Source organism: Pelodiscus sinensis, chromosome 1 (genome assembly GCF_049634645.1).
Source record: "Pelodiscus sinensis isolate JC-2024 chromosome 1, ASM4963464v1, whole genome shotgun sequence".
NCBI lineage: Eukaryota > Metazoa > Chordata > Testudines > Trionychidae > Pelodiscus > Pelodiscus sinensis.
In genome coordinates, this window is record NC_134711.1 from 148801770 (window position 1) to 148817810 (window position 16041).

Consider the following 16041-nt stretch of genomic DNA (forward strand, 5'->3'; position numbering starts at 1 on the left):
TGATGTCAGAGATTTGGTAATTTTTTCCAGACCAGTCAAAGGAGTGCTGTTGCAATACACCAAACAAGAGCACTGCTGTCTCATGTGCTTGCTGCCTTTGATTTTTTTTTAAATCACATCAAATGTCTAATACCAGGAGGTAGCATTAACATCTCTCCCAACCAAAATACTGTCAAACAGCATACCAGGACACCTACATGAGCCTGATTTATAGAAAATATACAGTGAATCGAGCAACAAAACACAAGGGTTTACAGAGAAACAAGTGCCTGCTACAGATTGGTGTATAATAGATAGGCCAGATTCTCACCTAATGTACACTGTCATAGCTCTGCTAACTTCAATAGAGCTACACCAATTTACCCCTGAGGATCCAGCCCTAGATATTTAGGTGATAATGACAAAGACCATATATTCGGCACATCTGAAAAGTCTCTCAAGCTCAGAGTGGGATAAAAGCCAGTAAACGTACTTCCAAGCGCTTACAAATACTCTGCTCACAGAAATATATAGTGAGAACTTCCTCTAGTCGATCCTACTGCTGCTGCCGCCTGCCAAATCTAAAGATGGCAACTCCGGATGTCCGGTTGATCAGTCAACAGGGGCTGACTTTAACAATGAGGGTGGCAGGCCAGCTTTGACTGGCAGCAACTAACTGACTAAGCCTTTCAAAATTAATATGCAAATAGACAACTCTCCAAGTAGTATTTGTAATAATACCACATGCATCATGAACATTACATTAGATGTGACACTTCTTGCTTATAGAGCTATGTTAAGGTAAAAACATTTGTTTCCCAGGTTCTGAAGTAAACTCTCCTAGCTGGCTTTAACCATCACTCCTCCCCAGCTCCCCCCAAAAAAGGAAGAATGGAAAGGAGAGATAAAAAGTCTACAATGTCACAATTCAAATCAGGGGCCTGGCTGTGCTGATTAAAACCCAGTTAGGTAAAAAGGAGCCCAAGGGCAGAACGCCCTCTCCCCAAGGACAACCATGCCTAGGGGAGAGATACATTCCTTGTTTTTAAGGACAAAAGAATGTATGATCACCACTATCCTTGATGCCTGGTTGTTTAAAATGAAGAAAAAAAAAATCAATGGACTGAAATATTTTAACGGTATCTTCTGTAACTTTCACTGGGGGCAGAGGAGAAATACAGCAGTGACTCACAGCCACATGCTAGGTTAAGCTAGTGAACTGGAGCCAGATCACTTGCTATTTCAGGTTTGTTTTATTCTACAGAACTGGAGCTTTCCTCTGGAGTCAACTCAAAATGAACTAGAGCTTTCAAACTATTAGAATCCAAAGCAAACAGATATGGTTGTAATAGAGAACAGAGAGGCACAAAAGAGCCAAAAAAGATGGAGAAGAAAAAACTGGGAGATGATGCCCTAGAATGGATCTTCACAATGGCCTTTGTATCTATCTGGCTACTTCAATGCAAGCTGAGATGATGCATCTTCTTGCCTCTGACTTAGGAGGAGTGGGAAGAACCAGACCAGAGAGAAGGGAAGGAGGTGGAAACAAATTTGAGCCATTGTGCACCTCATGGGCTCACTCAAGTTACATTTAGTTGCTAGGAGACTGGCTCCAAGGACTTGCTCATTCTCCCCACCCAGCCCTTTCCTCTCTACCCGAGCTCAGAGGCAGGTTATTCCTCCAAATGGAGACAGAGGGAAAAATAAATAAAACTCAAGAGGCCCATGCACAGAGCCAGGAAGCCAAACGCCAATGCCCTACTACAGGATGGCCTGGCCCGAGAGCCCAGTGCCTGGTTACCTCCAGCTTTGAGGTGTCACCTTGAGACTAACCTTGAGCTCTGATGCATTATTAACCCTTCACTTGCCCAGCCAAGCAGCCCACCGAGCTAGCTGCTGGATTCCAGGGGGTCGCAGTAACACTAAAGCCCCTCGCCTCAATTTCAGGGCCGATCCCTCCCACACCTTTGAGCAGAGCCCCGTCTCCTGCCACGCTGCTGGCTCTCTCCGCAGTTTGCTGGGATTCAAAGCCCCCAGTGCCAGCCGCATTGGCTCCTCTACAAAGGCTTTGATGCAGAGGAGGATGGTGGGAAACTGCTAGAGGTATGTGTAGGGCTGCTCGCCCCCACACGCTAGCGCCCACCCCACCCCTACCGCAGTCACGACTCAGATTTAACTACATCGGTGCCCTTCAGCATGACCTTTCGGAGGCAAAAAAAAAAAAAGAGACACACACCGCGGCAGGTTTGCGCAGGGGGGAGGCGCTCAGCCCGGCAGGTTTCAAGGATCGCTGACAAAGCCAGAGCACGGCGAACGGGCAAGCCCCGAAGCGGAGGCAGGGCTCCCCCGCCACATCAGACCATTCCGCCTGCAACAATAAGCCATGCGTCTCCCCCAGCGCTGCCGCAGCGCTTCCAGAAAGGAAGGCAACCCGCCGGCCACCAGCCGAGGGAGCGCAGCAAGGAGCCCAGCACACCGGCGCGAGCGTCAATCCCCAGCGCCGGCATGTACGGTCAGCCGCAGAAAGCCGGGGATGCAACGTTTGTTCTAAATCCTGATGCGGGAGGGAGCCGATCTCACTGCACCCGGCAAGCGTCCCCACCCCCCCCCTCCGCCACCTCTCCCTCGAGTCCGCAGGAGCCTTAGCCGGCAGCAGGGGAGGGTGGCTGCCTTCCCCGCACCCCCAGCCCACAGGGGGAGGCGGCGGCGGCTGCCCCTGCGGCAGAGGCTGGCGCGCCAGGGGAGGGGAACGGGGAAGCACTTACACCAGCTGCCGCCGGTCCTGCCCAGAAACTCCTTCTTCTCCGAGTTCCAGATGAATTTCTTCCAGTTGCCATCGCCTTCCTTGGCCTTCCCGCGAGCCATGAGGGAGGGAGCGGCCCCGCCGGGTGACACGAGCAAGTCCTCGTCCCCTTAGAGCAGAGCGCGGCTGCCCTGCCAGCAGCTTCCCCGGCTCCCGGCGGCAGCTGTTGCAGGCGAGAGGGGCTGCGCGTATCCCGCCCTGCTCGGGGGCTGCGGGCCGGCCCTGGCCGCTGGGAGGGGGGGAGGGCACAGACGGGGCGCGCTTGCAGCAGGCGGCGACTCCCGCTGGCCCAGGCGCAGCGAGGGGGGCTGCTGGCAGGCGCGCGCCGGGCAGGGACCAGAGCTCGGCTGGGGCCGAGCGTCGCGCGGTGCTATATCGCCCGGCTCCCGGGGGCTGGCTCCGCCCCCCGAACGCCCCCCCAGCCAATGAACGCGGGCGCTGGGCTGGGGAGAGGCACGTGGCTGAGCTGCAAGGCGGGTCTGGTGGTAGCGTGTCCCCCCCCTTCTCCCCGCCTCCAGCGCACCTGCAAGGGAGCCCGGGCGCGGGGGAGCCCCCACCTGTAAGGGCGGGGCGGGGCCCTGGGAGGGGGGGTGCTCCAAGCCCGAGCCTCGCAGACCCAGGGGGAGCGGTGGCTCCAGTAGAGCCAGGCTGAGCCCTGCGGGCGGGGAGAAAGCGGCCCAGAGGAGGTGGGGTCAAGGGGCCCTGCAGCGCGGCGGGGTGTGGCTGCAGCCCTGCGGCCGGGGAGTGGGCGAGACAAGCTGCTAGACAAAGGGAGGCAGAGGCCTGGCGCCAGCCGCACACCTGAGCCCCCGCACGTAAAGGGGGAGCTAAGCAGTCAAGGGCGTGTCCGGCCGCAGCCCGCAGCAGGAGCATCCTGGTGACCTGGGCAACAGCTGCCCCTCCCATGCCCTAGCAGCACCTGGCCCTGCGGTTCTGGCCCCCACTCGCCCCCAAGGCTTTCTCGCAGCCAGGGGGCTCCCAGCGGCGAAGTCCCTACCTTGCAGCTGCCTTTGGCCACAGTTTCCCTCCCCAGCCCCGGGATTCCCACTTCCCCATGACCTTGCATACAGGGACTCCAGCCCACTCAGCTGGAATGAAAGAAGGGTACCACCAGCCCCGACTCATCTCTGCCAGGAACTCCTAGGCTTAGATTTTTGCATAGCAATGACTCATCAGAGGGAGGGGGAGACACATATGGTGGGCATCGGCTCTCCTTTCCTCTCTGGCAGCTGCTGCAGACTGGCCTAGGTTTAAAAGGCTGAAAGTTATCTGCTGCCAGCAGGAAGAGAGATGCCTCACACTTTAAAATCATTTTATCCTCACTTTGCAGCCTCCCTCCTCTCTCTGTATTTGCTTCTACTACTTGCTACTGAGCAAAGTGCAGTGGAGCTAGTGTACACTGTTCCCTGGGTCTCCTCCTATCAGTCTTTCCTCTGGTCTAAGTCAGACTGCCCTCCAACTCACTCAAGGGTAAAACACAGCCATTGAATATTTAATGCAAATAGCATGCCCCATGCTGTGTTTGTGCTAAGAACACCTGTTAGGGGGAGGAGAGAAAGAGACAGAGCCTGCCCATGCAAGGGTGGGGATGGATCCCTGCTTTGGGGGAAGAGGGAGGGGAGAGGGAAGACAGGTGCTATGCCATCCATACTGTCTGCAACAGGATGGTAGGGGCAGATTAGAGCCTGCAGTGAAGAGACCAGTCCAATGGGTGGTAGTGATCAGAAAGAGATCAGGGAGGACATGCAGCTAGAAGGGGCAGGACAAAAGGATGCCCTGGGAGAGGGTGGGAGCAAGCATGCACTAAGGACCAGGCTAGAGTATTTTCTGCTGTTTGACCTTAAGGCACACACATACGATTTGACTCTTAGTTCCCCATCAGGAGCACTGGAGAGCACATGGTCAAACTCAGCACACCCAGAGAAGGATGAGCTGCCCACAGCTACTGACTGATTAGATTTTTTTTTGTTTTTTCAAAGCCACCTCTCAGCCTGCTAGGTACCTGAAATCTGAGACTGGCTCAATACTGCAGAGATATCACTATGGAGCAGGCAGGGGGTAAAGTGACCAAATGTCCCAATTTTATAGGGACAGTCCAGATATTTGGGACTTTTTCTTACACAAGTGCCTATTACACCCTCTCCACCATCCCAGTTTTTCACACTTGCTATCTGGTCACCCATGCTGAGGGGCCAGCAATTGCTGCCCATACCCCAGTGCTGGGTCAATCTGTAGCCATGCTTGGTGGTAACTACTCTCTGCCACCTACCTCTGCCTGTCTTTCCTGGGTAATTGACCCCGTACTCAATACTGCCAAGCCAACCGCCAAAACTAGGCATTAATTTCTGGCCCATCACTCTTGAATACTCACTCTTTACTATAGTACCAACAACTAACACTGTGGCCTTTTGGTATACAAGAGCTTTTCTTCCTCAAAATGTTTTACAGAGGAGGTCATGATCGTTGTGGCTATTTTATAGAGGGGGAAATAGAGGCACTAAAAGGTGAAGTGATTCCCCCAATGGCCGAGCCAAAAACATGATACAGGAGGTCCCCAGAGTCTCAAGCCAATACTCTGTGCTTTCTATCATGTAACCTCACTACCCTAGCACCCACCCCTGCTTCAGCCAGGTTTAACTCTGCTCTCCAGTGAGCCCATGGAGGGGAGCATAATACAAATGTGCCATTAAAATCAATTTAATCTTATTAGGGGACCACAATACTAACAGACCTTATTTATAAATATGATTATTGCATGGTGTCAGTGTGGGGCAGAGTTAAGGTGGTTTAGGTGCCTTACATGTACATTTCATGTTTAATTTTCTTTTAAATAACCATAATGCTGAATTTCCTGTATTTGTAATGCCCATTACCAAGTTTGGATAATTACAGCATCCCTGTACGTATCTTGCCTGCTGGTTCGAGCCCTGGATGAGGAATCAGAAGACTTATTTGCTATTCCTGGCTCAAACCACTGGCCTTCTGGGTGACCCTGGACAAGTCATTCACTTCCCCATACCTCAGTTTCCCTTCCTGTAAAGCATTTTGAAATCTGCTGATGAAAAATGCTATACAAGAGCAAGGCCTTATTACATGGGAAAGCTCTATTGGTTTAACAGCATCAAGTAGGGCTGTACAAACCATCACCACAAATCCCAAACCTAGACCCAGAGGGAAACAAAACTACCCAGACCGCATTTCAAAAGGCAGGATGGATGAGGTATCTTGTATTGGACCAACTTCTGCTGAGAGACAAGCAGAACCGAAGAACTGTGTGGCTAAAAAGTTCATCTTTCGCTGAATCCTGGGACTAAAACTGCATTATTTCAAAAGGCACACATGTAACTTTCACTCCAGCCCTGCAAACACTTCAGCACATGCCTAAATATACCATGAATGGTTCCAACAGAATCAGTGGCACCATTGTGTAAAGCTAAGGGGCTGCTTCCATCTTTGCAAATGCTGAGAACGAAACATCCTGTGTCTACCAGATTAGCTGCAGGAAGAAGGAGTTTTGGAGGCATCTTCCACACTACCTAGGGAAAAATTATTTATCATGATGGGATTGTATCAGGATTTGCTCTCAGTTCCATGAGGACTTGTTTCTTATGTGAATGGGGTGAAAGCAGAGGGCTGAGGTGTCAGGCATCTTCTTGCCACAGGAAAGGAGAGATTCAAGAATTGTTCTCACTAGAGGAGATGATACAGGTTGTCCTGTGGTAGGAGTGGGGAGAAGCGCAGTTTTGCCCATAGAGGTGATTATCTTTCCCCTTGGCCTTGCTCTCAGTGAGGGAGCAGGAATGGCTCAGGAGCAGTGAGGATTTTGGGGCTGGGAGGAATGGGAGTAATGTTCCTACCTGGCTGACTCCTGCCCACAGAAACCCAAGTATTACAGTAACTTGCTCTAAGACAAGGCAGGTGAGGTAATCTCTTTGGACCAATTTCTGTTGGTTAGAGAGACAAGCTTTAGAGCTTACACAGAGCTCTTCTTCAGGTCTGCAAATACCTTACATTACACTTTGGCTGTGTCTAGACTGGCCAGTTTTTCTGGAAAATCAGCCGCTTTTCCGGAAAAACTTGCCAGCTGTCTTCACTGGCCGCTTGAATTTCCGCAAAAGCACTGACGATCTCATGTAAGATTGTCAGTGTTCTTACAGAAATACTATGCTGCTCCCATTCGGGCAAAAGTCCTTTTGCACAAAACTTTTGTGCAAAAGGGCCAGTGTAGATAGCTCAGATTTGTTTTCCGCAAAAAAGCCCTGATTGCGAAAATGGCGATCGGGGCTTTTTTGCAGAAAAGCGTGTCTAGATTGGCACAGACGCTTTGCAGAAAAGCGTCCGTGCCAATCTAGATGCTCTGTTCCGAAAATGCTTTTAACGGAAAACTTTTCCATTAAAAGCATTTCCGGAAAATCATGCCAGTCTAGACGTAGCCTTTGAGACTGACAGGGCAGGAAGTCAGGGGCAGTGGCGGGGGGGAAGCTAGCGTGGAACCTCAGACTGCTAGACCAGGTACTAGAAGATGAAAGTGCACAAAATACCCTTAAGTGGTTACTTTTCATGGGTTGCTGCTGCAGACAGGCAGGCTGGGTTTCATCTGTCTGGCAGGCCTGGAGCGAGAAGGGGCAGCTGTTCAGTAACTAAGTAGCCTGGCATCCTGCCCACACCATACAAAGCAGGTGAGAGAAAGAAACAAAAGGGGCCAGACAGAGCCACCACAGTGCCCAAGCCCCATGTGCAGTCTCCCAGGAAAAAGTAGGGAGACACAGGGCAGGGTTCTCAGTGACACCGGCATTTTACACCATTCCCACAGGGGCAAGTGGCTAGAAATGGCCCCTGGAAATGTTCATTGCATCCCGGTCAGCGTAAAGGTGGCACACGGGCCAGGCTCTGCATCAGTCTTGCATATAGGAAACGTATCTGGAAGGCGGTGACAGCTCCCTGAGTTTCTGCCTCTGGGACCCATGAGGAAGACAGCATACACTTTAGATCAATTTAGACCAGCGTCTGTGCTGCTCCAAAGTCTGCATAGCCCCAGAACACAGAGTGCAAAAATGGCTGAGGAGATAATGCTTGCTCCCCATTCCTGTCCCAAGCATAGGAACGCTGGATGTGAGAACCAGGCCCGCAGGTGTATGCATTTGGTCCTCTCCACACGAGTTTTTGTTTCTGTAGATTTAGAAGCACCCATCTAAGCTCCAGGCATCTAAGCAGGGAGGTGGTAACATGGGAGTTCTCAGAAAATATCATCAAAGAATCCAGTTCTCGCACCAATTTACACCTGTGGAACACCACTGAGTGTAACTGAGTTACTCCCAGTTTATACCAGTCTCAGCAGTCAGATGTATTGGCTGCTCTGTGCTGAATTGGAAACAGAAACCTGAGCAGTTCTGTGCAGGATTCGCATCTGTGGAATATATGTGTGCGCCATAGGGTAGGTGGGCAGGCAGGATATGGGGATGCATGTAACAGGAGAAATATTAGAGGAGCCCAAACAGGAGGGTGTGGGGGCTCATGGACTTCCCACTTTATTCTAGCTGTAAAGGCAAGCCATGGGGGAAAACTAGGCTCCAGGTTCACTCTGAATGGAGTGCAGTGGGGAGGCACACCAGCAGCAGAAAGAGCGTAGGAGGAAGCTTGCAATACCAATGCCTATGCTGCTATGTATAGAGGACTCCAGGGACCATCAGTTTGATTCCTTTCACCAGCCCCCAAACCACTTACATTTGGGAACAAAAACTAAACTAATAAAGCTCTGAAATCTGACCTAACAGATTTTAGAAAATGGTTTGTCCTTAGCCATGCGGTGCTGACTTGTTCAAGCAACCCACACAGAAGCTGGGTATGGGAAGAGTACACTTGTCTCTAAACCTCTTGTACTTGTTCGGTCAGAAGCACAGCAGGATGGCAAAGTGACTTACAAACCCTTTCAGAGACTTTCCTCCTCCCAACCCACTGGACAGCAGCAGCAGGAGGTTAAAAAAAGAATGCCAATTAGAGCTAGAAAGCTTTATTTTCAGTTCTAGTCCTGGTAAGAATTGCTCCTAGTTCTTACCTTTCTGAGCTCTGAGAACGCTACAGAACAGAAGCAAAATGCAGGACAATGTAGCACTTTAAGACTAACAAGATGGTTTATTAGATGATGAGCTTTCGTGGGCCAGACCCACTTCCTCAGATCAAATAGTGGAAGAAAGTAGTCACAACCATATATACCAAAGGATACAATTAAAAAAATGAACAAATATGAAAAGGACAAATCACATTGCAGAACAGGAGGAGGATGCAGGGCGGGGGGGGGGGGGGGGGAGGAGGAAGGAAGGTAAGTGTCTGTGAATTGATGGTATTAGAGGTAGGGAGAGTGGGAAGTTTGTGAGTTAATGGTATTAGAGGTGATAATTGGGGAAACTGTCTTGGTAATGGGTGAGATAGTTCAAATGTTTGTTAAGTCCTTTTTGTAAAGTGTCGAATTTTAACATGAATGACAGTTCAGAGGATTCCCTTTCAAGTGCAGATGTAAAAGGTCTTTGTAGCAGAATGCAGGTGGTTAAGTCATTGAGAGAGTGTCCTTTCTGGTTAAAATGGCAAGAAACTGTTTTCTCTTTGTGATCTTGTCTGATATCTGTTTTGTGGGCATTAATCCTTTGGCGAAGTGTCTGAGGTGTTTATCCAATGTACATAGCACAAACATCTCAGACACTTCGCCAAAGGATTAATGCCCACAAAACAGATATCAGACAAGATCACAAAGAGAAAACAGTTTCTTGCCATTTTAACCAGAAAGGACACTCTCTAAATGACTCAACCACCTGCATTCTGCTACAAAGACCTTTTACATCTGCACTTGAAAGGGAATCCTCTGAACTGTCATTCATGTTAAAATTCGACACTTTACAAAAAGGACTTAAACATTTGAACTATCTCACCCATTACCAAGACAGTTTCCCCAATTATCACTTCTAATACCATTAACTCACAAACATCCCACTCTCCCTACCTCTAATACCATCAATTCACAGACACTTACCTTCCTTCCTCCCCCCCCCCCCCCCGCCCTGCATCCTCCTCCTGTTCTGCAATGTGATTTGTCCTTTTCATATTTGTTCATTTTTTTTAATTGTATCCTTTGGTATATATGGTTGTGACTACTTTCTTCCACTATTTGATCTGAGGAAGTGGGTCTGGCCCACGAAAGCTCATCATCTAATAAACCATCTTGTTAGTCTTTAAAGTGCTACATTGTCCTGCATTTTGCTTCAGCTACCCCAGACTAACACGGCTACATCTCTATCACAGAACAGAAGGCTGGCTTTAACTCTGTTTGTTTGTCTCTTTAGCCTGATTCCCATGCCAATCTTTAATGATCTGTATTGCTGGAGGAGTAGGAGAGAGGGTAGGCAGTGAGATCCGATTGGGCTACCTGCCTCTTGAGACCTCATCATCTAGTTCCCACATGGCAACACATCTGATATCATCTCATGCTGCTATGAAGAGGATTCTGTCCTGGAGCATATTCAGATTGCATGCCTGGTGCATGACTGCCGTTCATGTAGACACACCTGATTCAACTTTATATTATGCTACCTCAGGCTACGTCTACACTGTGTGTTTTGTGCGTAAGAGGAAATGCAAATGAGTACTCGTTTGCATATCTTGGGGTCTCATTTGCATTTCTTATTCTGATCCTTTTTTTGAAAGAGGTTTTTGTGATAAAAAGCCCTGTGTAGACGGGGCCATTTGTCAGAAGAAAAACCTTTTGCACACGAGCCCGTAAACCTCATTTTTTGAGGAATAAGGGCTCTTGCGCAAAAGGGTTTTTTTTCCGACAAATGGCCCCATGTACACGGGGCTTTTTATCGCAAAAACCTCTTCCAAAAAAAGGATCAGAATAAGAAATGCAAATGAGACCCCAAGATATGCAAACGAGTACTCATTTGCATTTCCTCTTACGCACAAAACACACAGTGTAGACATAGCCTCAGGATCCTCAGTGGTGAAGCCACAGCAGTGTGCACTTCAGATCAACTAAGGCCCACAGGTATTTATCCAGGTTCTGGATGAGTGTGGACAATCTGTGTTGAAGCATGTGTTGCTGCAGCTTCACTACTGGGGGACTTGAGCTAACAAGCTTAAAGCTAGCTCTGGTACCTCTGCTTGAACGGCTGCTGCAACCCTGTGGCCTTGGCTACATTTCTCTGAAGGAGATTTGGGGTTGATGAAAAGTGCTACATTGACAGACCTGGGGACTGATATTCTCTATCCACTATGGCCGAGGCAGCAGTAGTTTCCCCATTCACAGCCCCCCCGGTCAAATGGCCTCATCTCAGGTCTGAAGGAGCTATTTGCATGGGATGAGCACATAGGGCCACGTTTTCAAAGATACTGAGGCACCTAGAGATACAGCTTGGCAGGATTTTCAAAAGCACTGCCGGAGGTTATGTACTTAATCCCACTTGGCAGCCATCTATGCCTTTACGTGCTTCAATAGCTTTGAAAACCTGTACCATAGTCTCTGTGGTCCATTCATTTCTTCCTTGGCCTCTCTGTTGAGTCAGCCAGCAACAGAGCCGATTACTGTCGGTGGCGTGGTGGTGGGCTTTCCTTTCCTTGGAAAGGATCCTTCATCTGCCCACTATGAATTGAACTGAGACCATTTCACTGGGCTCCCCATGTGGCCATGGTGAGAACTTTCAGGCACTAGAACCTGGTAGCAGAAAGATCCATATCCTATTAGCCCTTTAGCCATGAGTTTAATGAGGATACAGCAGAGGAAAACCAAGCAAAGGGTTTGTACCTGCTGCTGTCATTTACATGGGACATGCCCTGCAGTCATTTAAACATCATTTATATTGCAGTGGCCTCAGCCAATTCAGGGTCCTGTTGTGCTAGGCAAAGTCTGTTCTTGCATTTAATGTTTTCCATTTGAAACTTGGCTCCTTACATTTGTGCAAGGGAGGGTGTAGTGTGTGAACCAGGCAGGCCCTGGATTGAACTAAACGAGCATTCTGCATATTATTTTGTTTTCAGGCAGGAGGCTGGGGGCGAACTACCAGATGCAAATCAGTTCTGCATGTTGAAGCAGAGCCTGGGCAGTTGAAATTGAGGTCCTGCTCAACTTCATGCAGGGGGATTTGAGAGAGTCCCTGCTTTTTTCTAAATCCCTTTAGGGAAAGCAGCAGTTATCTGAAATCAAATACTATTTGTCCTGACAAAGCTACTGCTACCTGAAGCTTAGAGCATTTTAAACAAATAACTTCAAAACATTCCTGGCTAACCATTATTATACTACTAGGCTATGTCTATACTCGCGGCTTCTTGCGTGAGTAATATGCAAATGAGGCTAAGCATGGAATATCACTGAGCCTCATTTGCATACCTAGTGAGCCACCATTTTTTTCAGGAGAGGCTCTTGCGCCAGAAGGAGCATCTACACTGCCCCTTCTTGCGCAAGAAAAACCTGAAAAGTAATAGGTGTAACGGCGTTGCACAAGAAAAACCCTCTTGAGCAAGAAGGGGCAGTGTAGACGCTCCTTCTGGCGCAAGAGCCTCTCCTGAAAAAAATGGTGGCTCATTAGATATGCAAATGAGGCTCGGCGATATTCCACGCTTAGCCTCATTTGCGTATTACTCATGCAAGAAGCCGCGAGTGTAGACATAGCCCTAATGTTGTACTTAATAAACTGAAGCTCTGAACGATTAAGTAGGTTTTCCCAAGGCTACCTAGATGTGAATAGGATGTGGTAAAGCCACTAACAAGAATATGTTAAATGAGCACTAAGTTCGATGTCTATGTGAAGGAAAGGAAGCATTGTCGAGATATACAAGACATAAGCAAAAAACCAAAATGTAATTGGATGATGTACAAAAAACCCCGCTTTAGGGGAAAGAAACGTAAAACTGACCACAGACCAGAAAAGGTGAAAAACAAGTCCAAATAAAGACAAAGAGACCAACGTCAGCATAGCCAGGTGAGTGGAGAATTACCAAAAAAGGTATATAAGGTTAAACAGATCAGATCAAGAGCGGAAGGGTTGCGAATCCAAAAAGCCAGGTCTGATCAACCAAATGGCTCCCTCCCCGGCACTGAATCTCGTTGCCATTCGTAAGTTCCGAAAGGGGAACATCGGTCGTAAGTTGCAACAAACAAAACATCTGACAGGGAAGATAAAGAAAAGAAATCTCCTGAATCTCAACAATGTTTCTATACGTCTTAATGTGAGTATTAAATAGGTATGACAGATAACTCCACAAACTGTTCAAGGGTCAATCTGGAGGGTATAGCTGTAGGGGGAGTTATCATATTTGTTTTAATTGTTTTATTTTTTGTATTCTTTCTTTGTATGTTATGCTGTCTTAGAAGAATTAAAGACAGAGTATTGATTTAAGAGAGAAATCTATTAAAAAGTGAATAGAAAATAAAAATCTTTGTTTAACCCTAAAAAGAAATATTCCTCTGTCTGTGGCTTCAAATCCTTTGAAGAGCCAAACACCGGTTACTAAAACTAGCAAGTCAGTGGCAGAGCACATTGTCTGACTACGTTCTACACTCATGCAATACCTTTGCCTGCATTTTCTGTCTGAATCTATTCTTTGACCCATGATTCTCCATCAGTGCAGCTCTACTAAGCTACGTGTTCACTGCCAGTTCTTCCGGCAGAAAATATGCTAATGAGGGACTCATTAGTATAAGTCACAATCTCATTAGCATATTTTCTGCCGTTCCTTTTTGCGCAAGGAGTTTTTGTGCAAAAAGCAGTTTGGATAGGGGGATTGCGCAAAACCCCCATTTTGCGCAAGATCCTTATGCCTATCCCGGAGAGGCGTAAGGATCTTGTGTAAAACGGGGTTTTTGTGCAAAAAAAAAAAAAAAAAAAAAAAAAAAAAAGGTCCAGACTGCTTTTTGCGCAAAAACCCCTTGTGCAAAAAAGAAACAGCAGAAAATATGCTAATGAGATAGCGACTTATGCTAATTAGTCCCTCATTAGCTTATTTTCTGCCGGAAGAACTGGCAGTGAAAATGAAGCCCTAGTGATAGCAGTGTAGGCAGGGCTTAGATATTTTTTATCACCATGCAATCAGATGAGAGTGTCAAAAACCCTGACATGTGGTCTACACTATAGCTTTCACTTTTCTTTCTAGCAGAGCTATGCTACTAGTGACTGATTCAATACCCAATGCAACATGTATCCCACCTTTATGAGTGCCAGCACTCATCCAGAATGTTACCATCTCCATTTTGGCAGCCAGGAGCACATAGCTGGGATACCTTATTGGATGGGTGTGGTACCTAGGTAGGCTTTTGTACCACACCTATCTCTATCACCATGGTATTTGCACTTCCCCAATGTTAAAAGCTACATTAAATAATGCATACAAAGCAATGTAACATTAGATAGGTACTACAGACTGTGGCACATAAATGCCACCTTGCATGGCACAGAAGGGACCCTTTTGGTACCAGGCTGGTGTGATCCATAGAGAGTTCAATGAAATCCAATTACTAGAACTTTCCTCAGACCTGTTAGTGAGAGAATACCGAGAAATTAAGACGCATTTCTTTTCTTTGAGGGAAGACTTAAGATCTGGTAAACGTTTTGGCCACTTGGACGGTTTTGGATGCTGCATTCCTGTGACAAATACAGCTTGCCATATTTCTTATATTAATTACAGTTAAGCATTTTCAAGTGGTTCTCTCAACTAACTTTAGTTAGTCTCCTGGAAAACACATATTCAGCAGGTCTCCCTCTTTTTTGACTCTACTCTGTCTAGTTATTTAAAAGAGCTTCTTCTTCCAGCCCCACCTCAGGGCTACTGGGTGTGTATGACTTAAAATAAATATGTTTATGCTAAAAGATTTGCACCATGTAGGGGCAAGGGAGCCTGACCAGCTCTGACAGAAAAAAAGCAACAACTCAAGCACTGGGAAAAATCACTGCTAGTTCACTTCTCTGCTTATCTCTCACAGATCAAGTTCCCAAGTATCCGCCAAAACTTGCTTCAGTTCCTATTACACCCAGAGGTTGTACTGACATCAGAAAACCACCCAGATCTGTTCTTCACAATATGGGTAGACATTTAAAAGTGCTTTTAAAAGGTGGAGAAAGACTATTGTCCCCTTTGAGCAGATATGGGAATGGAGACACACAGTGAGATGGTGGGAGTGATGGGAACAGAAACCACAAGTTCCTGGTTCACAGGATAAAAATTGCCACATGATCCCTGGGAGGCAGACGATGCCTGAAAACAGAGCTTCAGCCAGTGCCAAACACAAGCTAACTGCAGCTGACTGAATGGTGCTATTTCAAGACCCAGAAAGGAGAAGGGGAAAGTTTACTATATAGTTTTAACCAACTTTAGTGCCTGCCATCCAAAGCACTTAAACAATGTTCATTAATTCAGCCTCCCAATCCTAGCACCATAAAGTAGGGTGGTATTATCTCCACATTATCAGGAAGAGAACCGAGACCGAGAAAAGGGATGTGATTTAAGTAAGGTCATACAACAAGTTTATAGAATGTAGCTCTCGAATGGAACTTAAAAGGTCAAGTCCAGCCCCCAGTGCTGAACCAGGATCAGGTAAACCTAAACTCTCCCTGACAGGTATTTGTCCAACCTGTTCTGAAAAGCCTCCAAGCATGAGGATTGCACAGACTCCATGGAAGCCTATTTGAGAGCTAAACTACCCTTCAGAGTTAGAAAGATTTTCCTAATATCTTACCTAAAATCTCTCCTCCTGCAGCTTAAGTCCATTGCACAAAGAGAAGTTTTTCTTCACTCAGTGCACAGTCAACCTCTGGAACTCCTTGCCAGACTTTGCCATTGTTAACTTGTATTCAATTTGTGATCCACTATAGCCTCCCAGATTCTTTTCTGCCGTACTGCCAGCTGGCCAGTCATTCTCCATTTCGTAGTTTGGGCATTTGATTTTTCCTTTCTATGCACAGACTTGCGCTTAACTCAATTTCATCTTGCTGATTCCAGACCAATTCTCCAACTGGCCAAGATTATTTTGAATCTCCCCAGTACCCGCAACCTTTCCCAGAAACTCTCCCGTCAATTCCCCTTACTTATTTCCTTTTGGTGGAGTACCAGAGTCAACCTCCAAGCAATTGCTGGTCAATTTAGTGGGTATTCAGAGCTGAAGACTTTCTTTGTTCCATAGTGGTAGACTGTTTTTTGTAGCTGCTGCCCCACTATAATCTTCATCTGCCCTGTCCCAGCATGCTTTGCAACAGACACAATAAGAACATTGTTCAAGGGGA

General features: G+C 47.4%; 1 protein-coding gene across 2 annotated transcripts in view; it reads right to left on the bottom strand.

The window, feature by feature from the left end:
• Positions 1 to 16041, bottom strand: part of ATP1B1 (ATPase Na+/K+ transporting subunit beta 1) — a 107557-nt gene that overhangs the window by 22298 nt on the left and 69218 nt on the right. Inside the window, exon 1 of one of the 2 annotated variants that reach the window (XM_075907040.1) lies at positions 2745 to 3154. The exons of the other annotated variant lie outside the window; for it this stretch is intronic. Within the exon in view, the coding sequence (XP_075763155.1) occupies positions 2745 to 2844 (100 nt within the window). The 5' untranslated portion in view covers positions 2845 to 3154. Of the gene's footprint in view, positions 1 to 2744; positions 3155 to 16041 lie in introns of those variants that run through there. 2 annotated transcript variants of the gene reach the window in all.